At 42.1% G+C, this 20,730-nt stretch overlaps 1 protein-coding gene across 1 annotated transcript in view; it reads right to left on the bottom strand.

Annotated features, from left to right (window-relative positions):
* The window catches only part of LOC119455957 (uncharacterized), a 38,245-nt gene extending 17,665 nt beyond the window's left edge, over positions 1–20,580 (bottom strand). The window contains exons 1-6 of the mRNA XM_037717510.2: positions 20,331–20,580; positions 20,002–20,044; positions 10,331–10,480; positions 6,987–7,093; positions 4,426–4,564; positions 151–265 (exon numbers count right to left, since the gene is read on the bottom strand). Coding sequence (XP_037573438.1) covers positions 151–265; positions 4,426–4,564; positions 6,987–7,093; positions 10,331–10,480; positions 20,002–20,044; positions 20,331–20,477 — 701 coding nt within the window. The 5' untranslated portion in view covers positions 20,478–20,580. The remainder of the gene's footprint in view (positions 1–150; positions 266–4,425; positions 4,565–6,986; positions 7,094–10,330; positions 10,481–20,001; positions 20,045–20,330) is intronic.
* Between the last annotated feature and the right edge of the window lie 150 nt (positions 20,581–20,730).

Genomic DNA, 20,730 nt, shown 5'->3' with positions numbered 1-20,730 from the left:
TGCACACTCATGTTCCCAATTATACTGATGTTTATTGACCTATTTGCATTTCAAATCATGCTGACAGCATGTTCCCTGCTTGCACATCAATATCTTAGTGAAATTCAGTGAAGCCTGAACAAGCATCGCTGTTAAAAAAAACATCCTTACCTGGTAATGTTGTACTTGACATCAGCGAGGCCAAACTGAGCGATCACAGACTTCTTCAGCAATGCTGGTTCCAGGACCATTACTGTGCTTTCCCAATTGCATACAGTCTCTCCTCCTACCATACAGAAGTCAAGTGACAATCAACACCTGGGATAAATCATTGCTGCATATGTGCGACTGAGCTACCTATTAAACTCTCTCTTATCAAATTCTTAGCATCAGTTGTTTTCTTAATCAAAATGATAAGGTGCATTAACTGCACGCTTTGATAATCACCTGAAGCTGTTGCAGACAAGCTCCAGCTTTTGCTAGTACTCACAAAGTTGTCAATGAGCAGAAGTGCAGTTTTCAAATTTTCTGCGAAGGAGCGATGTATAAAAGGCAGCAATCACTCTGATAAACCAAGGTTTGTTTATGTTTTAAAAGAATGCAATCCAGAGTTGATCAGTTACTAATTATCAACTTCGGTCTAATAGTCAGTGTTACCATAGTTCCTTGCATGACTTAAGCTAAAACGGCACTCAATATTCACAACAATAAAATGCTCAATATTATTGTGAATCACCTAGAATACTGCAAAGAAAAAGAGACATAGAGAGAGAGAGAGAATCAAGATTAGCGACAGCAAATAGGGATTTTTAAGTGGCAGGAAAAAATCAGATATTGTGCAGTAAACACTGAATAACTACTTATTCCCTCCAATTGACTAATCACATTTTCCATTAATTACTTTTGGGCCTAATGTTGCAATTGCCGAATTTAAGCCAGTTAGTGCCATGTAAGCGCTAAAATCCCAAGATTTTAGGGATGAGATATTTGTTTTCCAAGGTAACCATGAAATACATGACAGAGGTTCAAAGGAAGATCTAGATATGATGTAATCAAGCGATCGAACAAGAGATATCCGAGGCTGCAGCCGACGCTTCAACAATGGGACTTGCCTTCATCAACACAAGTCCCCTTGTTGAAATTTGTCTCCAGCCTCAGATGCACCTTGTTCGACCACTGTTGATTACACGAAACACACTGGCGTTGTACACTGCTTTTTCCTGAAGTGTATAAGAGAGGCTTTCTGGGAAGATATAAATGAACTGCTAACATATTTTGTAGCAAGTTTGTAGAGTCTCGGCATGTCAGCTCAGCGGACATGCCTTGAGCATTGATTAGTTTCAATTACGCAATTGCCACATCTTCACTATGTTAATAATTAGAAGGCTAATTATAGTTTAATTCACCAGATAGCTAATCAGGGACCATCACATATTTCTGATTTGCACCAGTATAAATAGTGTGCAACAAAAAAGAAAGAAAGAAGCCTCGTCACCTCCTTGAAGGTTTAAAAAGGCAAAAGTTTTAGAAAACAAGGACACAAAAGGAACAAAAATGACAACAAAAACGCTGCGCTTCATTTCCACTGCATTACTAAAGAAACACAGTATTAAGTTAAACCATATTGGCAAACTTTTGCAATACCAAAATAAGGTTTAGTATTAACCCTTATTTGGAAGCTTCCTAAGCTGTAAAAGCAGAATGGTGGCGATGCTACTTTAAATTTCCGCACTGGCACCCTGCAACGTTGCATGGCCAGCAATGCCTCTCTGGCCTAGCGAGATGGCTTGTGGTGGCTCCCCGCTGTGGCCACGGTATCTATGCTACACTTTTCATCTCGGAGGCCACATGCAGCGAACGGATAACGCACAATTGTCGTGCGCAGACTGACAGTGCAAAGATGAAATGGTTTTTCTGTCTTTTTGAGATTGCAGACACATATATTTTTTATTTATTTAACTCAAATGAGCAATAATTGTTCTATTGACAATGTTCTCGCAATCACAAAATTAGCCAATAGCTGTTGTGGGTCCAGGAGCTTGTGATGACGCTGCATGCCAAAATTGCGGAAGCAAGAGCAAGAGATTTTACACTGCCTCTGACATGAGATTGTAAGTTCCCTGGTGCATGCAGTGCAATAATATTTGGCTAACATGTTCACAGGAAATCCCGGGCGCGGTGGCCACATTTCGATGGGGGCGAAATGCGAAAACATCCGTGTACTTAGATTTAGGTACACGTTAAAGAAACCGAGGTGGTCCAAATTATTCCAGAGTCTCCCACTACAACGTGCCTCATAATCAGATCGTGGTTTTGGCACGTAAAACCCCATAATTTATATTTAATTAATTATGTTCTCAGGAACCCCGATAATAGATCGGCAACATTTTCTTACTATGTTCTAAAAGTGTTTCAAGGCAACTTAAAAAGTATTTAGTGGAGTATTTAACACAGCAAATATCAAGCTTTCTATAGAACAAGTCGCCTTAATGGCATGTGCTTCTTAATCGGCTATTATTAGCGTGGAAGCAGAGACAAAGGTGGGCAAGAAATGTTGAGAAGAGTGGTATTTTTTTTGTGTTGCTTCAGATGCAACCGTCCTTAGGAAACTGCCGGATATAATTTTTTTTTTTTTTTCATATCACAGCACTCTTTAGACTGAATGGACAACAAAGTTGGTTTCTTAATGTACTAAATTGCAGAGCAGCCACAATGATGTGTCCTGTATTTGGAAGTGCAGTAGCAGGAGGCCAAAAACACTACAAGTGGACTTCCAATATTCATGTCTTGAAAATTTTAACCAGCCAATGTTTTGCGCTGAGAACTGCATAGTTGCAAGCCCAGTTTTTCTGCACATTCTGTACAAGCAATACCTACCTGTGCCTCATAAGTCTGTGGGACTTCCTTCACGATTCCCACAGATACATCTTAATCTGTCCCGCAATATGCGTTCTTAACTTTTTGCTGCTGAGCTCATGGATGCATGTTACTATATCCTGGTCGCGGCGGCCACATTTCGATAGTGGAGAAATGCAAAAACACTTGTGTACTTAGACTTAGGTGGACATTAAAGAACCCTTTATGGCCAAAATTAATCTGGAGTGCCCCACAACGGCATGCCTCTTAATCAGATGGTGGTGTTGGCATGTAAAATCCAAGGACTGAATTATTTAGCTTAAATTTTGGTTAACTTTTACACTCCATAAGCAGAATTTACAGCCCTTTCGTGTGTTTTCATCTTGAAAACCACACACCATGTAATATTCATGCAGTGCTGTCATAGGGTTAAGCTTTAAGCATAAGTAGGATGAAGAAGAAGACAACGCAAAGCGAAGGACAGAAGACAAACACTCACAATGAAGAGTCCAGGCCAACAGCACCTTCTAGAGAGGTTTCAGGGATGCAGGAAGTCGAAGAAAGAAACAAAGAAAGAAACAAACAAAGAAACAAAAGAAAGATAGATGAGAGGGGTAGTAAGGGACAGACAGCATACAGAGAAAATGGTAAAGGATAGAAAAAGGAAGGCAGGCTAAGGAACATCACAGCTCTACACGTGGTACATATTACAAAATTCATCTCACAATTTCACCTGTCAGCTGGCGACAGATCATGTGGAGAAAAAAAAAAACAAACATTGCAAGCAGGCTACTAGCAAGACTAAGCTCTTACGCTCTCAGCAGATTTCTTACTCGAAGCTAGGCTCTTAGAGCTAAAAGAAAGAACCGAACTGAAACACATGCCATCGTGTTCCCTGCTTTGACCCAATATGAATACGAGCGCTGCAATCTTAATGGAAGAGACACAAATATATAGTCTTCGAACGAGTGTATTGAGCACTCACACTCAAGCCCACTGATATACAGTGGAATCTTGTTGATATGATCTTCAGGGGAACCGGAAAATAAAACCTATCATCTGAAAATCGCATTATCCGAACTTAGTCGTATATAAGAAGAAATGGTATATAAGAAAAAAAAAAGCATATTATCCCGAAAAACGTATTATGCAGAATCGTATCAACGAGATTCCACTGCACATCTAGTAATCTAGCTACCTTTAATTATCAGATAATTTTAGCATAGCCCAAATACGCTAGAATACAGGTATGCCAAAATACCAGAAGATGTAGATGCAATTACAGCGCTGATGTCAACATCTCAAGGCAGTGTGTTTAAAAAAATGTGTGCTGCAGAATTTTGATTGCATTGACCAAGTGTGGTCCCACTATCTCATGGTCATGAACGTGTAGCAAATTACACAATAATATAGCAAGTAAGTTATCTGCATAAATATTCAGAACAGTGAATTTTATTAGAAATTGTTTACAATGTTTTTATGCATGCATTCGACTACCAATGCGTCAACCAATCATAAATTTCCCTCTGAATTTACTATCTCTGGGCACTGCTGTAAACATCTGAAAAGGTGCTTTCGCAAAATGCTCACCAGAGTTTAGAGGTGATGTCGACAGAGTGACAAAAAACCTTGCCACACGATTTGTAGGTAATCCCCGCGATGTGACGAAAAAGTACTTGTTGTCATAATCTCCTCTGATCTTGAAATAACAGTCATAGAAGACACTAGCCTAAAAAGAAAAACCAATTGACAAGAATTTATTCACTGCTCCTTTGGTGCAGCGCTCTCTGATCATGTCCAACCTAACCGCTGAGAAGATGGGCAAAAAGAAAAACCATTACTGTCATGAACATGTTCATTGGGTCATTGACCATCAGTGAGTCAACAGCGAGCCACGACAGGTGTTCCTGCTATAATGTAATAAAAATAGAGACCTTTCCTGTAGCACAGAAACAATAAGCTAGTTACAGTGAACTAGAATATATGGGCAGTGCGCCAACCGACGCATACCTCAGCTTACCACACGTGCTGAGCGAAGTGCTGCTCGTAGCGGTGTCGCTGTCGTCGCTAGCTATTGAACACATCTAGCAAACCGTAGCTCTCCCATGGCCAGTTTGGAGCACGCGTCTGGCCAAACATCAGCGTGCTCCAGCACTCAATGCGCTGTGCATCGTTAATAGTTAGCGATTGCAGTGCCTCTGCTACCGGAGACACGAACATATCAGGCAGATAGGCGCGGTCTCGTCACTCGAAGAAGGTTCTAGCTAGTACCCTTGTAATAAATTGCCGCAGGTGAAAAAGTCATGTTGCATTTGATTACAACTAGCATGAAGATCACCAATGGCCCAAAATGCCTCAGAAAGTAAAATGAATTTAGTGCGCAGTTGATTAAAAGTGGCCCAGGTGTCAAAAACCAGGCTGTCTTATCAAAACACCTGAAAAGCATAACTCACACAACTTGGGAGATGCAACTAACATAGTATACATATTTGCTCACAAAATCGAAATATATGCTTTCAAGATCTAAGGAAAGCACTGGAAATCTTCATCTATATGTTGGGTGATAGCACGGTGTAGTGCAGGCCAATTGAGCTTCACGCAATGACAGCATAACATAGCTTAGTAGGCTAGTATGTTTCAAATAACCTCCTTGGGAGTCATGGCAGTGAAGCCGTGTCACTAATGCTTTCTATGCTAAGGACGAGTCTTACTCGTCCAGCTGCTTCCTCCAGTAGAGTATGCCAATGATGAGTCTCACTCATCCAGGAATTTCCTTTTGTGTACTGATTGCCCCAGACGAGTGGCAGTTGTTTTACCATTTTAGTGTGAATGCTGCTCAACTAGATGATGCCAACTTGCCAAAAAACTTGTTTTTTTTTTTTGTGGGTGCACTTTGTGAAAATACCACCAAATTCTGGCTCCACTTGGTTTTAAAAATAGCAGCGTGGAGTTAAGTGGCTGCCGTAATGACAGTCACCTTTTCCAGAGCCAGAAGCGTGGTCTTTTTGTATGTTTCTTCAGCTCAAGTGAACAATTGGACATGGAAAGCTCAGTGAGTAGTGCTCGGAGCTTCAACTTTGTGAGGACGATTGTGAGAAAGAGTCTCTCTTTCATGGATGCTACTCAAAGATAACGCCTTGCCACTGACACCTATGCAATTTTCTTTCTTGAAGTGCCAGAAATAATGCATCCTATATAGGACAAGAAAAGCACGCTTGATGCAACTTTTAAGAAATGTCAAGCAGCATATAGACTCCATGCCTATCTGCAGCTTAAAAAATGTCTTTAGTTTACGGTAACAGGCAACAGAAAATAAATGAATTACTGATGGTAAAATAATGAAGGCAATTCAATATTAACCAGTCATTAAAAAAATCCGGAAATATTGAAGGTTTTCGAAGGAAAAAAAAATAAGGTTTGCACACAAAGGGTTAAGGCTGTAGGAAAGGCCTAAAGTATGTGACTGGCAAGTTTATCACTGCATGTTCGAGATATGTCGCTTGTGACCCACTGGTTAGTGATGAGACACATCATGGTTAGACTAAAAGAAGGAGGAGGGAGAGTGATAGTGAATGTGTCGAGTATATTCCTTCGTAATCAGCTGTCAAGATTATCTTTCTACTTCATTTCGACGGACTCTTCTAACAATCATAGCAGAAGCCAAAAGACATTACAAATATTGAAGAGCAGTGCCTTCAGAGCTGTGCCTGCAATTGCAACTTTCACGCACAAATGGGGAGACAAGAACAGGCATTCGATCAGTACGACAAGGCCATGATGCAACTAGACAACTTGTTAAAGTTACATGTTCATGTCGACATCACTATATAAATATTATGAGGCTTAGCACATTGAAAAGAACAATTGGAAAAAAAAGATATTATACCTGCTGGGTATAGTTTGCACACTCAGTGAATCAGACCACATTTTTTTTTTTTTTTACCAGCAATAAACAATGCGATGAAATGAACATTGCATTAGCTTGTTAAATAAGCTTTCAGACTAAACTTTATTAACAAACTTCATTTACATCATTTGTGCTCCTTTGTAAATATGTGGTCACTGAGAAATTAATAATCTTGCCTGTCAAAATAGGGAAATGACAACTCGCAAGAGAGCTGCTGATGAATGCAGTAGAGAGGCACGCTCACCGACTGCTGCATGGACTTCCTCAAGTCAAACAAGCGGCAAGTCTCGTACTTTTCTCCGGTGCCAGGAAACTTGTACTCGAGCAATGAGAAGTCAAAGCCATGCACATCTGAAACCCCAACATCAAAAAAAAAAAAAGGTCATTCGAAGATGGCTGACACACAAAGCAGCGTGTTAATTCAAAGGGTCTCGACATCGTTCCCTCCCACCCCCAACCCCCCCACCCCTCAGTGAAAGACTATTCACTAAGTAGCCACACCAGTGAACATGCTCGACCCAAGGCATTGCAGGTAATATTAATTCTGGTAACATTAGCAGTGAAAATTTCCACAATCAGCTGCAGGGAGGTGAGCATCTAATGTTAAAATGTTACCAATGCTCTTCGTGTGGTAACTGCAGTTGCTGTTTAATGTGCAAGAAGAAGAATGTGATATGTACAAATGCCAACATCAATGCAATTTAACATAAAATTGGAACTAAAGTACAATAATTTTCATCCCCGCGGGCACAGTATCGGCATAAAACTTGAGAACTTTTGCAGTGGAATAGGCTACGTCGATCAGGGGAGCCAGACTTGACCAGCTGTACAGTGATCATTTGCACTCTCCAAAGAGCTCTGTGTGTGCGAATAAACTGCTGGTTTGTTCCTAATGCTCCTATTTGTGCTTCTAATAAACAACACTTCATAACATGCACTGTAGTGACAGAAACTTGCTGACGTTATAAATACTAGGATTTGAACATCATTTTGCATCAATTGAGAAAATGGCTACTTATGATTTGAAAACTATTAGAAAAATATTCAATATTCAATCTGCTTTTGCACCACTCAATTGTATTTGATTCGGTCTCAAAAGTTACTCGTACACCCCTACTTTTCAAAAAACAAGCAATAATGTTTTCATCACTTGTGCATCGGATAACATCTCAATGCCTTGCTCCTTTAGCCATAATAGGTAGATCAAACAGCACCTCTCGTATGAAGTGATTTCTCTGCCTGTTTCAAATAGCCAGAGTATCATTTCGAAGTCTAACTCTCGTCAAAATGGATTTCCATGCTTTTTCAATTAAAATAATTTTGATGCCCTGTTAGCTAAGCACTGCAAATGAGCGAAAAATAGTCTTGAGTAAGGCTAGTTGGTATCTTGAAATAACAACAAGGATCTCAAAAATGGAATAATGCAAAAGAAAGGTGAAAGACAAAGACTGTGGATGTGTCATTGTCATCGACCTTTAAAGTGTACTGTCCAGTTTTTGTTTCTGCTTTCTGTTAAGTAAACGAGAAAAGTCGCAGTTTCGGCCTGAAAAGCGAAGCATCCATTGCGATAGCAAATTCATGAACAGCTATACAAAGTAAGGGTAGTAGTTTTATCAGCCGTATAAACTTGTAAACATAGTATACTAACTAAATTAACAAGCATGGTGTCACGTGCACACAAGCAAACATGAACGCATCTCACTCGATGACCACGGAAAGTGGCTGCCAAAACGCTGGAGTGAGTCAGCACCGCAGTAGCAGCGAGCGAATTGAGCTTCGTGCCGGTGCTCGCATCAATGCGCCCTTAGCTGCGAAAACATAGGGAGGGCGGACTCTGCTCTGCCGCAGATCACTTTCAAGATACAGCTGCGCGGGCGGGCGCTTGCCCCCCGGCACAGAATGCGCCCCCCCCCCCTCCCCCCAGAAGCCTTCTGGCCCGGCGGGAGCGCACGGCCACAGCAAAGCGTGGCCCCTTCACTTCCCTACCCTCCCTCCTGAGTGTTGTGCGCGACTGAAAGACTGCGCTTCCTTCCCGCTTCTCACCCTTGTGTGCGCAAGCCGCTATTGCCGGCTCACCTGTCGCCTGCTTTCACTCGCACATACAGGGTAAGGCAAGCGGCGATGATTTTATCGCCTGTGGACTTCATACGGAACCTCAAGGCGATGGCGACGACGGAATCTCGCTTAGAGTGTCCATATAATTGCTATTGTAATAAAATTTCAAGTAAGAGTATGACAGAAACTCGGGTGACAGTGATCCGATCAAAACGGTCAGAGAGAAACTTGGTGAAGCAACAGCAGCATTTCCAAACGTGTGGGTGCACATGTTTGCAAGGGGCATCAGAAGTTATTGGCTGATGGGACGCTGAGGTGATGGGCAACAAGTCCCTCGCTCACCATCTCACTGTCCAGACAAAGTGCTTGCAGGGGACATCACTCCCAAGACTGGCTGTGCAAGACTACCACTGTGAATTTAGTAAAATATATTTAGACGACAAGCAGCTAAAGCTCTTCACACCTAAATTCCCCCTTTTGCTTAACGTCCACAGACTTTTAAAACAGACACAGCCATACTTTATACGTCTGAAAAAAAAAAAAAAAAACGGTGCCTTTTTTACAGTACCCAGCAGCAGCTTTACAAAAGAACCAAAATTCACATTCTGTCCCCCCGTGAAGAATATGTATGTTCTCATCTGCATTGTGGCAGTGGTGCAACAGTTAATGTTGGGAAACTTTGGTCGCATGTCGTATGCAGCTGACTTGGCTGATAAACGAATGCATTTTCTTCTGCTACTCAAATATTAGAAACATTCCTCATGCCTCAAGCTTATGTATGAACCATTTCTTGTGCACTCTGCACTAATATTAAATTGTACAACTATGATAGACTGCAGAGCAAAAGTGGTTGCAAATGGAGAATCGTAGTTCAGCTGACTAATGGGGCCTCCCACACTGTTTCTTGCCTACTAAATTTAACGGATTTCTCAGAGCAGGTGATAGTATGAGGGGCGGGGGGGGGGGGGGGGGAGGGAACAGATGTTTATGGGAAGGACACAGGTCTGCCAAGACCAAAAAATTTTTTATTGATTTTTTATTGCAAGAATTGTATTTGGGTAGCTGTAAGCAGTCTGATTATTTCCCTGGTGGCTACTAACCATCTAGCAATGTAAATATCTCAGTATTTTTTGTTGTATTCAATTAAAGATGATATTTCTTTGTTCTTTTCTTGCATTTTCTCAAAACAAATTTTAGGCTACTTGCAATCTTTTGGGAGCGATGTCTCAGCCATCAGGGCATCCAGAATCATGCTTTTTGTTACAGCATGAAGCTAAATGCATAATGCACATAATGGTATATATAGATGCCTTATAGATGCCATTATTGTACGCATGTGTAGAGGTCAATAAACGTTCTTTCTAGCCAAACCTGAAGACTCAAGAGGTCACTACTTTGTAACCACTGAAGAGCTTTATAGCCTCTGTTCTCCAATACTGAATCCTAATTTTTGTGCCACAAGCAATTTGCCACTACAATGTATACAATGTTGCAAAATCCCACGGCTCAGCTTGCGAAACGAATCAAGCATACCTTTTGATGTGGTCTCAAAGGAAACATTTAGCGCAACTTCCTTTGAATAATAATATGTTGACAGGTAAATGTGGTAGTCCAGGTCCTCCAATGAAGTGACTACTTGCTCTTCATTCAGGTCCCAGGAAGAATAGTCGTAAGTGCGGCAACCTGGAAACAGCAAAAATATGCCAAACAGTTCAATAAATGGTGCTGGCACGCTACACACTAGAGGCTCAACTGAAGCTGTGCTAATTTAATGAGAAGTGAACAAATGTGCAGCAGCTTGTACCGTGTCAAACAAACTCTTTTACATCAACAAGAGGCATCAACTACAACAAGACAAAACTAAGGTAAGCTCACTAATAATAAATGGTGGTGCACATTCTAATCTACAGTACAGCTGACATTTCCTGCTTTTTTCAACTCCACAGCCTTTTAAAAACCACCGCCTTGCTCATAGCAAGTTACTAAGTCATCTAGTTGTGTCAATAGCCAGTTTCATCAGTGTTTTTCTTTTCTTTTCTCTTTGGCAAGTCATGAGTAACGCTACAGAATTTTGTAAGCTGTCCAGGATAAATTACATGTTTTTAGTGGTTACATTGGTAGTAAAAAAAAGAAAGGGTCAACCAAGTTTCTACGCTAAAGAAGACAAGGTCGACCTACATGGTGGTTCAAATTATTCAATGACTGAATGTTGATAATATGTCACTTTCTGTCTATTTTCATGTTCATTATTTCACGCACAATTACATCGACCGTGTCTTGTTTAGCACTGACACTTGGTTGGCGATTTCTTTATTCAGCGTTTGACACTCTGGAATGTGCCCCTCACTGCGGTTTTCATGTTGCTCTTTCATGCAATCGTGAGGTATAGTGTCTATTAGCCCTGAGTGTTTACGACTTCTTCAAAACGCACGCCTAAGACTCAGGTGATGCAGTCACGTGGCCAGCGGCTCTCCGCTTGCCCTGCTTCCCTGACCCAGCTCTCCTCCGCCCTGAAGTCGGGCATTTGCGCCATCTGGCGAAGGATGCTGCAATTAAGTTAGATAGCACTTAGCAGTGGCCCAGCAGAGGGCGGCAGCGACACAGGCACTCATATCCCCACCCCATCTATAACATCACTACAGCTAATTATACTCCTTTTTGATTATATCGTTAGTCACTGACTATCGTCGTGTTCTCGGCATGAAGAGGTATCATTTGATATGTTTCATGTTCATACGATATCTACAAGTTACCTAACTGACCATATTTTTCTGAAAGTGGTTACAAGATAGCCAGATTGCAGATATGCCAACCCCGTATGAAGTCAGCTAAGAAGAACTTGTCTTCATATGTGCAGAATTCTGCAAATTGGTGACCTCTCCTCGAGATGCTCAATTACACCTGCCCTTTATCAGCTGAGCCCATTCAATGCATGCAAATGAGCGAATTTCATCTTCCATCTGAGTCCTCTACCACCCTTGACTATATTTTCAATCTTTGGGCAATGTCTCCAGTTACATTAATAGATTACCAGTTGCGATGTTTGTTCTACACTTTACATGACTTGCCCTATTCCAAGTCTTCCTCTTAACTTCAGCTAGAATATACAGTTAAACGTGGATATAACGAAATTGACAAATTCCCCAAAAACTTCATTATAAAGAGGATTTCGTTATATGCAGGTTCGGCACGAAAATATGAAAAAGATACGCTTACCATATTTACTCGATTCTAACGCGCCCTCATAACGCGCACCCGTTTTCTGTGACCAAAAGAGAGGAAAAAAATATCCTTTACAGTACCGCGCACCTCATGCTTTCATACAGAAATACAACTATCGCTCAAGATTTACTCCCAATACACTAAAGTTGCGATGAACAAAAAAGTCCCAGTTTCGCCCGAAAGGCAAAGCATCGATTGCGACAGCAAATTAGCAGACAGCTATACGAACTAAGGATAGTAGTTTTATCGGCCGTATAAACTTGTCAACATTCGCTGTTTAACTAAATTGGTAGACTAATGCCTAAGCACACGTACTACAGCACATGGTCGAAGCTACGGGACCTAGGCACGAAGTGCGTAAGAGGCGGCCATATTGAAATGCGGATGGCGATATGGTAGCGCAAATTTAGGGTCGTACTCCTGAGCGGCAGGATCAGGTTTGAATGAGGGAAGGGGGAAAGGTCACGCCCGCGGCGGCAAGATCGCCGGGTCGAGGGATGCAGGCCCGCCTCACGCATGCTCGCACACACGCACACGTGCGCTCGCTCTCGCCTCGAAATGAATTCGAGCGCGCCAAGCGTGACGCTGCCGCTTCGCATTCCGTCGTGCCGGAGAAGGTGCTTCCAGTTGCTGCTCGCGCAAAAATCACAAAATTTGGCGCGAGATCTCAAGGTTGTCGTCGGGGAAAAGTTGTTATTTCGAGGGGGTCTCCCGCTGCCACTTCATTACGTAGAGGTCTCAAATACATGCGCTTCTATGGAGTAACGGTGGGGAATAGAAAAACTTCGTTATATCCAGGAATTCGTTATATGGAGGTTCGTTATAAGCAGGTTTAACTGTAATCTAAATTAACACAGCAAGCTGGGCGATTTGGTAATTGAACATGTTCTTAGGCGTGGGCAGCACAACCCAGACGAAGGACAAAGAAAGTAGACGATACGAGCACAGACTGACAACTGGTTTATTTTTTCAAACAACTGATTAAATATACACAGAATGGGATCGTGTGACACATACAAGTGATGAAAGGGTGTCAGCCTATCTCGCCATTCAAGAACTTGGTTTCTTTATCATGCAGAGATAAACTAGTGAAAAGAGGCATCGCTACAACATGTTTAGGATCCGCTGTTAGAAAGTCATGCTACCACTTCACCAATATCAGCTTTTCGCAACAGCTTAATTGTCTAGAAAAAAGCCGGCTTTCCAAACTCCACTATTGTGCCACTCTGAAGGGCTAGTAAAGAATATAAAAAAAGGAGAGTCACTCCAGCAGCAGATAGAAACGGGGAGAAGGTTTGCAGTCATTCCTTATGTACATCAGATGGGGCATGGTTTAAAAAAAGCAAGTATGAAATATGGTGTTCAAGTAGTCTTTTCAGCCAAGAACTTGTTAAACAAGATATGCACTCGTGTTAATACACCTAAGCAAGCGTCCAAGGCCATTTGTCATATCATGCACCCGGGGCAGCTTGTCGCATGCGTAGTGGGAGTTGTGTACATCATGCCACTTTCGTGCAGCAAAAAGTACTTCAGGCAGACGGAACGTTGCCTAAACATCTGCCTTAGGGAACACCAAGCCACTATCAGGAATTCAACCAGTTCAAATCTGGCCGTGCACTGTAGAATTTGCCACTGCAAACCTTTGTTTCAAAAACTGAAATACTATATAAATGTGGAAACCAAATCAACCACGAGATTGTAGAAGCTTACTTCATGCATGCTAACTCAGCGCATGCGTCAGCCAGACCTTTATCTCTCTGCATGATAAAGAAACCCAAGTTCTTGAATGGCAAGATAGGCTGACACCCTTTCACCACTTGTACGTGTCACATGATCCCATTCTGTGTATATTTAATCACTTGTTTGAAGAAAATAAACTAGTTGTCAGTCTGCGCTCATATTGTCTACTTCCTTTGTCCTGCTCGTGCTGCCCACCCCTAAGAACATGGTCAATATAATCTAGGTGCATTTGATCTCAAATCCATACTGCCACCAACCTATCTCTCGATTTTCTCAATATCGTCTTCCTTTCTGTCATTGTTTGCAGCACAGCCCTTAGCTTCCTTTCGTACTTCCTTGTTAGCCCCACAGTTTAGTCAAAGCAGAGAACAGTGATCATATGGTGTTATTTACAATGACATCAGTAAACTAACTGCCTTTATGGCTTTTAGACATCTTCCAAATTTGTGCCAACCTTGTTCTATTTGTGCAGCTACTGGCGTGACCAGTTCCACTTACTGAAGGTATGGAATTCAGGCTTGCCATTATTGCTGGGGGAGTTGTGCAATCCTTTAGGTACTTGTTGCAATTTTGAGCTTGAGCCTCCAAGGAATTGGCCCCACAGTTCAGTCCTGGCCGAGTGTAGTGATTAACGTATTTTCCAAACGATTAGTCACACCGTTTTATAAGTCGCCCCTCCCCCTTTTTCATAAACTTCAAAGAAAAAATGGGTATATCGGATGCACCGATGTATAAGACGCACCTATTTTCACTCGATCGGCATAATGAAATGCAATTATGCAAGCTTATGCACTCATCACAAAATGCCATACATACCCATTTTGGGGCACTAAATTTCTGCAAAAAAAATTTTAACGAGTGGTAAATTCCAGCAAAAAGAATTTGAACCAACACTTTTCTTAGGTCCAGCATTTGTTGCACTTAACTCGAAGCCATCAAAGGCCTCGTCCTCTGATGCAGTCACCGGCCTCTAAATAAATTTTATAAGACGTTGCAGGCATGTCGCTTAGGGTACATTGTTTTTGTGGCATGGTGGGCTAAAGAAAAAGAATACAAAAAAGAATCATACTGGTCGTGTCAGCGCACATCATTTTATGCATGTATGTCGCACCGTTGTATATGACACATCACCGAAAATTTGGGAAAACACTAACTTACAGTCCGAAAATACGGTATATGCAGTTCAGAGTACGGTAATCATGTGCTGTTCTTTTCGATGACATCAACTGTTCATTACTTAGGCATAGTTGCCAAATATGCTCCAACCCATTTTTTATCATTCTCCTGCATTTGATCTACTAAAAAAGTTAAAAACATAATAGTGTCAGACAACAGAACTCTGGCTTTTTGAGAGAAGCAAGAAATTTTATTTTCGTGGCCATAAAGTGCCTCCTGTCGCATGCTAAAACAAAGGGCCCAGTGCGTGTTTAATATCCTTACACATGTTCATTTGTAAAATGGCGTTACAAGCACAAAAGTTCTGCATCAATTAGGTGCACTCAGAAAAAGCAGGAGAGCAGATCATGGGACCTTGCTCATACAATACTGCCGCTTTCGATCGAGAGTGGCAGTATTGTAAATAAATAAAAATCTTAAAAACAATTTGAAGAAATATATAACATTAAATCAAAAAGAACTGATACTACTGCTTCTTAAGCCTGTGTTTTGACAATTCTTACTTTATCACATGAATTGAATTCCCAATCAATATACTCTGTACACACCAAGACATTCTTGAGGGCCAGGCGCTCGAGCAGCAGATTATGCTGCATGCAGGAAGTGCTGGAGGGTGCCATTAGGTTCAAGATTACTTATCTCAGAAAGTGTGAAGCTGCACAGATAATGCTGCAGTACCTTCCTCACAATCATGAGCTTGGCAGGCAAGCAAACGCGGCAAGAACAGCGCGCCGCCTGCCGAGTCCTCATGCATTTTTGTGCACTGGCCTTCATCCCAAGCCAGCATGCACCATATCTAAGTCACCATTGAATGGACACACAAAAGCCAGGGTGGTGCTATCTATACAGCTGCGGGTGCAACCAGTTCCATTTATTGTAGGCGAATGCAGACTTGCCATTATTGTTCGAGTTGTGGAATTCTCTAGTTACTTGTTGCAATTTTGAGCTCGTTTGCTCCCATTTTACTTTAAAAAATGTCGCAGTTTCACCCGAAAGGCAGCGGACAGCTATTCGAAGCAAGAACAGTAGTTTTATCGGCCGTATAAACTTGTAAACATAGGCACACTAACTAAATTAACAAGCGTGGTGTCAAGCGCACACAAGCAAACATAAATGCATCTCACTCGATGACCGCGGAAACTCGATGTCAATACGCTGTAGTGAGTAAGCGCTGAAGCAGCAGCGAACGAATTGACTTTTGTCCTGTCACTCGCATCAATGCGAACTAAGCCACAAAAACACAGCGCAGGGAGGAAGGACTCTGCCCCGCTGCAGATGGCTTTCAAGATACAGCCACCTGGGAGGAAGCGCACGCGTAGTATGCGGCCTCCTCTCTCCCCCCAGAGCCTTGCGGCCCGCCGGGCACACGCAATTGCTCGGGCAGCCCGAAGTAAAACGCCCCCTCACCCCTCCTTCCGGAGTGTTGCACGCGACTGGAAGATGGCGCGCTTCCTTCCCGCATCGTTCGCTTGCGTGCGGAAGATTGGGCCGCGATCGCCAGCTTACCCTCATGCTTTCACTCGCACATAGATCATACTGTGCATGGTGACGGCAACGCCGATGGCAGATATGCACCTCAAGTGTCCATATAATTGCTATCGCAATAAAAAAGACTAAAAAAAAAGGGGGGGGGGGGGGAGTTATAAGGTGTATATTGCTACTTTCTTTAGCTAACTCTCCCTACACAGAATATTTAAAGGGCTTTGAATGGCAAACCCTTTCAAATCTGCACATCTCTCTGGTAGCTCGAAGAACTGCCTAAGTGTTCTCAATATCAGCGATTTAGCCCAAGACATTCAGCTAATATATGATAAAAACTGGTAGTTTATATTTTTAGTATTATTCAATAATGTTCATTTTTATACATATAGTGCAGCCTTACCACACAAGAATGGATTCTGAAGCTATGCAGCTCATTATAATGCAGATCGAGCCAAGCTTCTACAAGTTTTCCTGCCAACTTCAGGTAACTTCTAAAAAGTGTTGAGATAAGTATACATTCTTTGGCCTAGTTGCATCTAACTTAACAGCTAAAAAGGTTGTAGACAAGTTATTTTGAACCCAACAACAATCTGTAGGCATTACCTGTGTGCAGTGCAACAGCACCATTCACATGCTCAAGGTGTGAGGTGGCCTGTACTGACACACCAGAAGCAGAAGAGTGTTGCTTCTGCAACAATGGTTTAGCTGCATTCATATCTAGATGTTATGCATGCTTCAAGACCACCAATAATCACACATTATACAGCTGACCTTGGAATAAATGAATAAAGTCATCCATTCATTTCTGCACCGACATGCATGGCAGCTTCAGTGATTGCAGTAATGTGTTATGCTGATTGTGATAGTCTTATAAGAGACCATGGATGTTCAATAACTGCTCTTTTCCAGTTTTGATTGATTTGAAAGATTTTTCTTACCGGCAGATGTTTTTTGACATCCTTTTGTTAAAACTTTGAAATTTATGCTCAGAGTAACTAAGTGCAGTGCTGATAAAGCTACAAGTCATGTAAGTCAGCATGGCATTGAGAAGTGGCTTTGTGTCTCAGTCACCATTAATTCCCCCCATGCAAGACCAGTTAAACGGAAGTATCATGGAACAATAAGCGAAGCAAACCAGGAGACTCATTTCCTGGAAAATGCAACTGGTGGCTCTATTTTGCAAAGATCCTTTTCCTCCAATTATATTCATTTATTATGATCCACCACAGTGAGTGGATGATTCTTGTAACAATAGGGGTGCGGCTTCGAGTAATCCAATGTCAAAGGGCAAGAATGATGGAAAATGAAAACCTAAGATGTTACAAAATACAACCACAGATATTATTCCTGATTGGTTGACAGAGCCATTGTTTCACTGCATTTCATAAAGTCGGCAAGGTGGACTATTATGTGTACTCTATTGACACTCATGTTTTGCATATTGAGGCTGTAACTCGCCGCATGCAATGTACACTAGTGAGGCTGGAGTTAGCAGTGAAAGGGTCATCTTCATAAGCCTATATTTATGTTCACTGCTGGACGAAGGCCTCTCCAGGCGACCTCTAATTACTTCTGTCTTGTGCCAGCTGACAACCCCCCCCTCTCCCCCCCAGCTCCAGCCTTCAAATTTCCGAATTTCATCCCACCACCTAGTTCTGCCATTTCCGACTACACTTCCATTCTCTTGGCACACATTCTGTAACTCTAAAGCCCGTTTCACATGGTGCGATTTTGCAGTGCGTTTTTCGCAGCTGCTATTTACGCAGATGCGAAATTCGCAATGCCGTTTCACATGGATCTACTGCAGCTGCGTTTTTCGCATACTCGTTAAGCATTCTGACTGGCGATAACGTATGAGCGAGCTGCCTCCTATTGGTCGTCTGCTTCCACCGCTACAGTGGCTACCAACGCATCTGTGTTTTTCGCAGAGAAGTTCAGCACGCCGAACATTGAAAAAACGCACGCACGAAGGGTCCGGCGGCCTATTTTACCCAGCTGCGAATTCGCACGTGCAAATTCGCAGACAAAATCGCACCATGTGAAACGGGCTTAACAGACCACCAATTAACTGCTCTATGCCTTACATCATGTCCTCCTTAATTCCACTTCTCTGTTTAAATGCCAACTAGAATATTGGCTACTCCCACTTGCTCTACAATACACACCGCTGTCTTCCCGTCTCTTAAAGTTACACGTCGCTCGAAGTTACATCCATCACTTCGCAAAAAAAAATGAAAGAGTGCAGAAGCTAAAATTGCAAAAGTGCCTGAAAAAGAAAATTGAAATAACATCAGTGTGATAACCAGCTAACAGATGTTTAATGCTTTCTATACTGAAAACTAGCTAGGCTTGTACACATTTTTGTATCACTCTGCCCGAGGACAAGCTGGGTGGGCTATAGCCACCTTATTTCGCATGGCTATGTGCAAACGATGAACTTTGTGCCCAAGATTTTAGCCCATATATTTAGCAAGCACACACAAATGCAGAAGGGGCACTAATTTTACATGCTAATAATTGAAAAGAATTGACAGCGCCAACTAAAGCATTTGTAAATAGGTCCTTAATTTTTTGTTTACATTTGCCAAGTTTTATCATGTAAATTTTGTTGGACAAGTAAAATAAATCTGCATTTCCCATCATTTTTAGCAAGAAACATTTAGTAGGAATATATGTAAAAGTGTCGAGAATTTTGCATCATCTTTGACCTCAGAAACAGTTAAAGAAATGTTTGTAAAGTTAAGCTAGCAGCACTGAAATTCACAACTTCGATGACCATGGGCTTAACAAGCGGCTCAGACATACTGATTTGTCATAGGGCATCTGCAGCGGCAGATAATATCTTAGGTTTTTAAGCTTCCAAATGATACCCCAGAACAAACTGGCATGTGTCACGTATGCTTACAATAGCCCAGAAAGGAACATCCGTCTGGTGCGTTTTTGCACTTAAGAAAACTATGAAGGAGTCTTCCACGCGGGCGCGCGCGCGCGCCCACACACACACACTTCTGTTTTCCCTTTTTATGTTTTCCAATATCTCAGCAGAATTATGAAATGGATATAGTTCGATGTGGTCGCTGCGGCCGGGAGTCGAGCGACCTTGCGCAGCAAACATTTATATTCAGAAAACAAAGTTCTGGAGCAGGAAGACAAAATTAGAGAAAAAGAAAGGCGCGCTCTGAACTGCGAACGTACGTTGTCCCGTTCTTCCGTGAACACAGCTGCAAATACGGATGTCAACAAGATCGACCGCGAAGAGAACAGAAAGTTTGACAGCCGTTACCAGCATAATAAGGAGAAAATGCGCGTGCTGCCTGGGTTCTGACAGGTGTGTACACTTCAGGCAAATTATTTTTGGTGCCTCAGTGACAAACACAAAGTATTTTACCAACTCTGCGGCTCGAAGAGCACGATTGCACATTTTTGCCATGCGAAATATCATAGAATTTAAAAAAAAACGAGTGACGTATTTCAGTCAATCGGCTATACAATTTTGCAGGATAGAGGAAAGTTTTGATCAAACGCCGCCAAGCAAGTGTTATCGCAAAAAACTGACAACAGTGACAAAGAACTGCGTCACTCACTGTTTGTATGATGTATGATGCATGATCCAAGTGGCTCATGTAGCTGGAAAAGGAGATAATATAAAATGAATTAGTGAACAGCGATTCACAGCAACGAGGTTGAGCAAGGTTAAAGCTTCGGTGAGATCAACGTATAGTTAGCAAGTTCAGGCAGGAAGCAAGTATCAGCTGTCACTCGTATCGTTCGGTTAACACGAGCACGAGTGCAAGTATCAACGGGCAGACGGCAAGGTAACAGCACAAAATGGCTTTCGTGCACGTGTGGTTGTCTTTAAATGGATTATACGGCTTGTCAACCTAGGCGAACTGATAATAACGAATATGTTTACCATGAATGAGCAATCCGTTTGCAGAGAGACGATGCTCCGATTGCAAAACACCGGGTTGGCAGGGTCACACCAGGCGACATCAGGAAATGAGCACAACAGGATAAGCGCGAGTAACTTCGTAAAGAAGCAGCCCCAAACGGTGAACATGTTTGTCTTTAGCTATCACATTACTCAACAAATTACACACCCCGAAGTAGCTTCTACGAAAGTGAGTAAGCGCCGTCCTCCATGTGCGCAGCCAGCGCCTCTTCTGGTAAATTTTGAACAACTCATTTAGTGTAGAAGATAATCAAGCATTTTTAAAGTAAAGTTAAAAAATACACATAATGAAGTTATTTATTATTACAAGAGTTGGTTTCTTGTTTTTCCAAAGAAGGAGCTTCGCGGGCAATCGGAGTGA

The sequence above is a fragment of the Dermacentor silvarum genome, chromosome 6 (assembly GCF_013339745.2).
Source record: "Dermacentor silvarum isolate Dsil-2018 chromosome 6, BIME_Dsil_1.4, whole genome shotgun sequence".
NCBI lineage: Eukaryota > Metazoa > Arthropoda > Arachnida > Ixodida > Ixodidae > Dermacentor > Dermacentor silvarum.
Note: the sequence above shows the minus strand (reverse complement) of the source record. Positions and strands in the feature narration are given on the sequence as shown.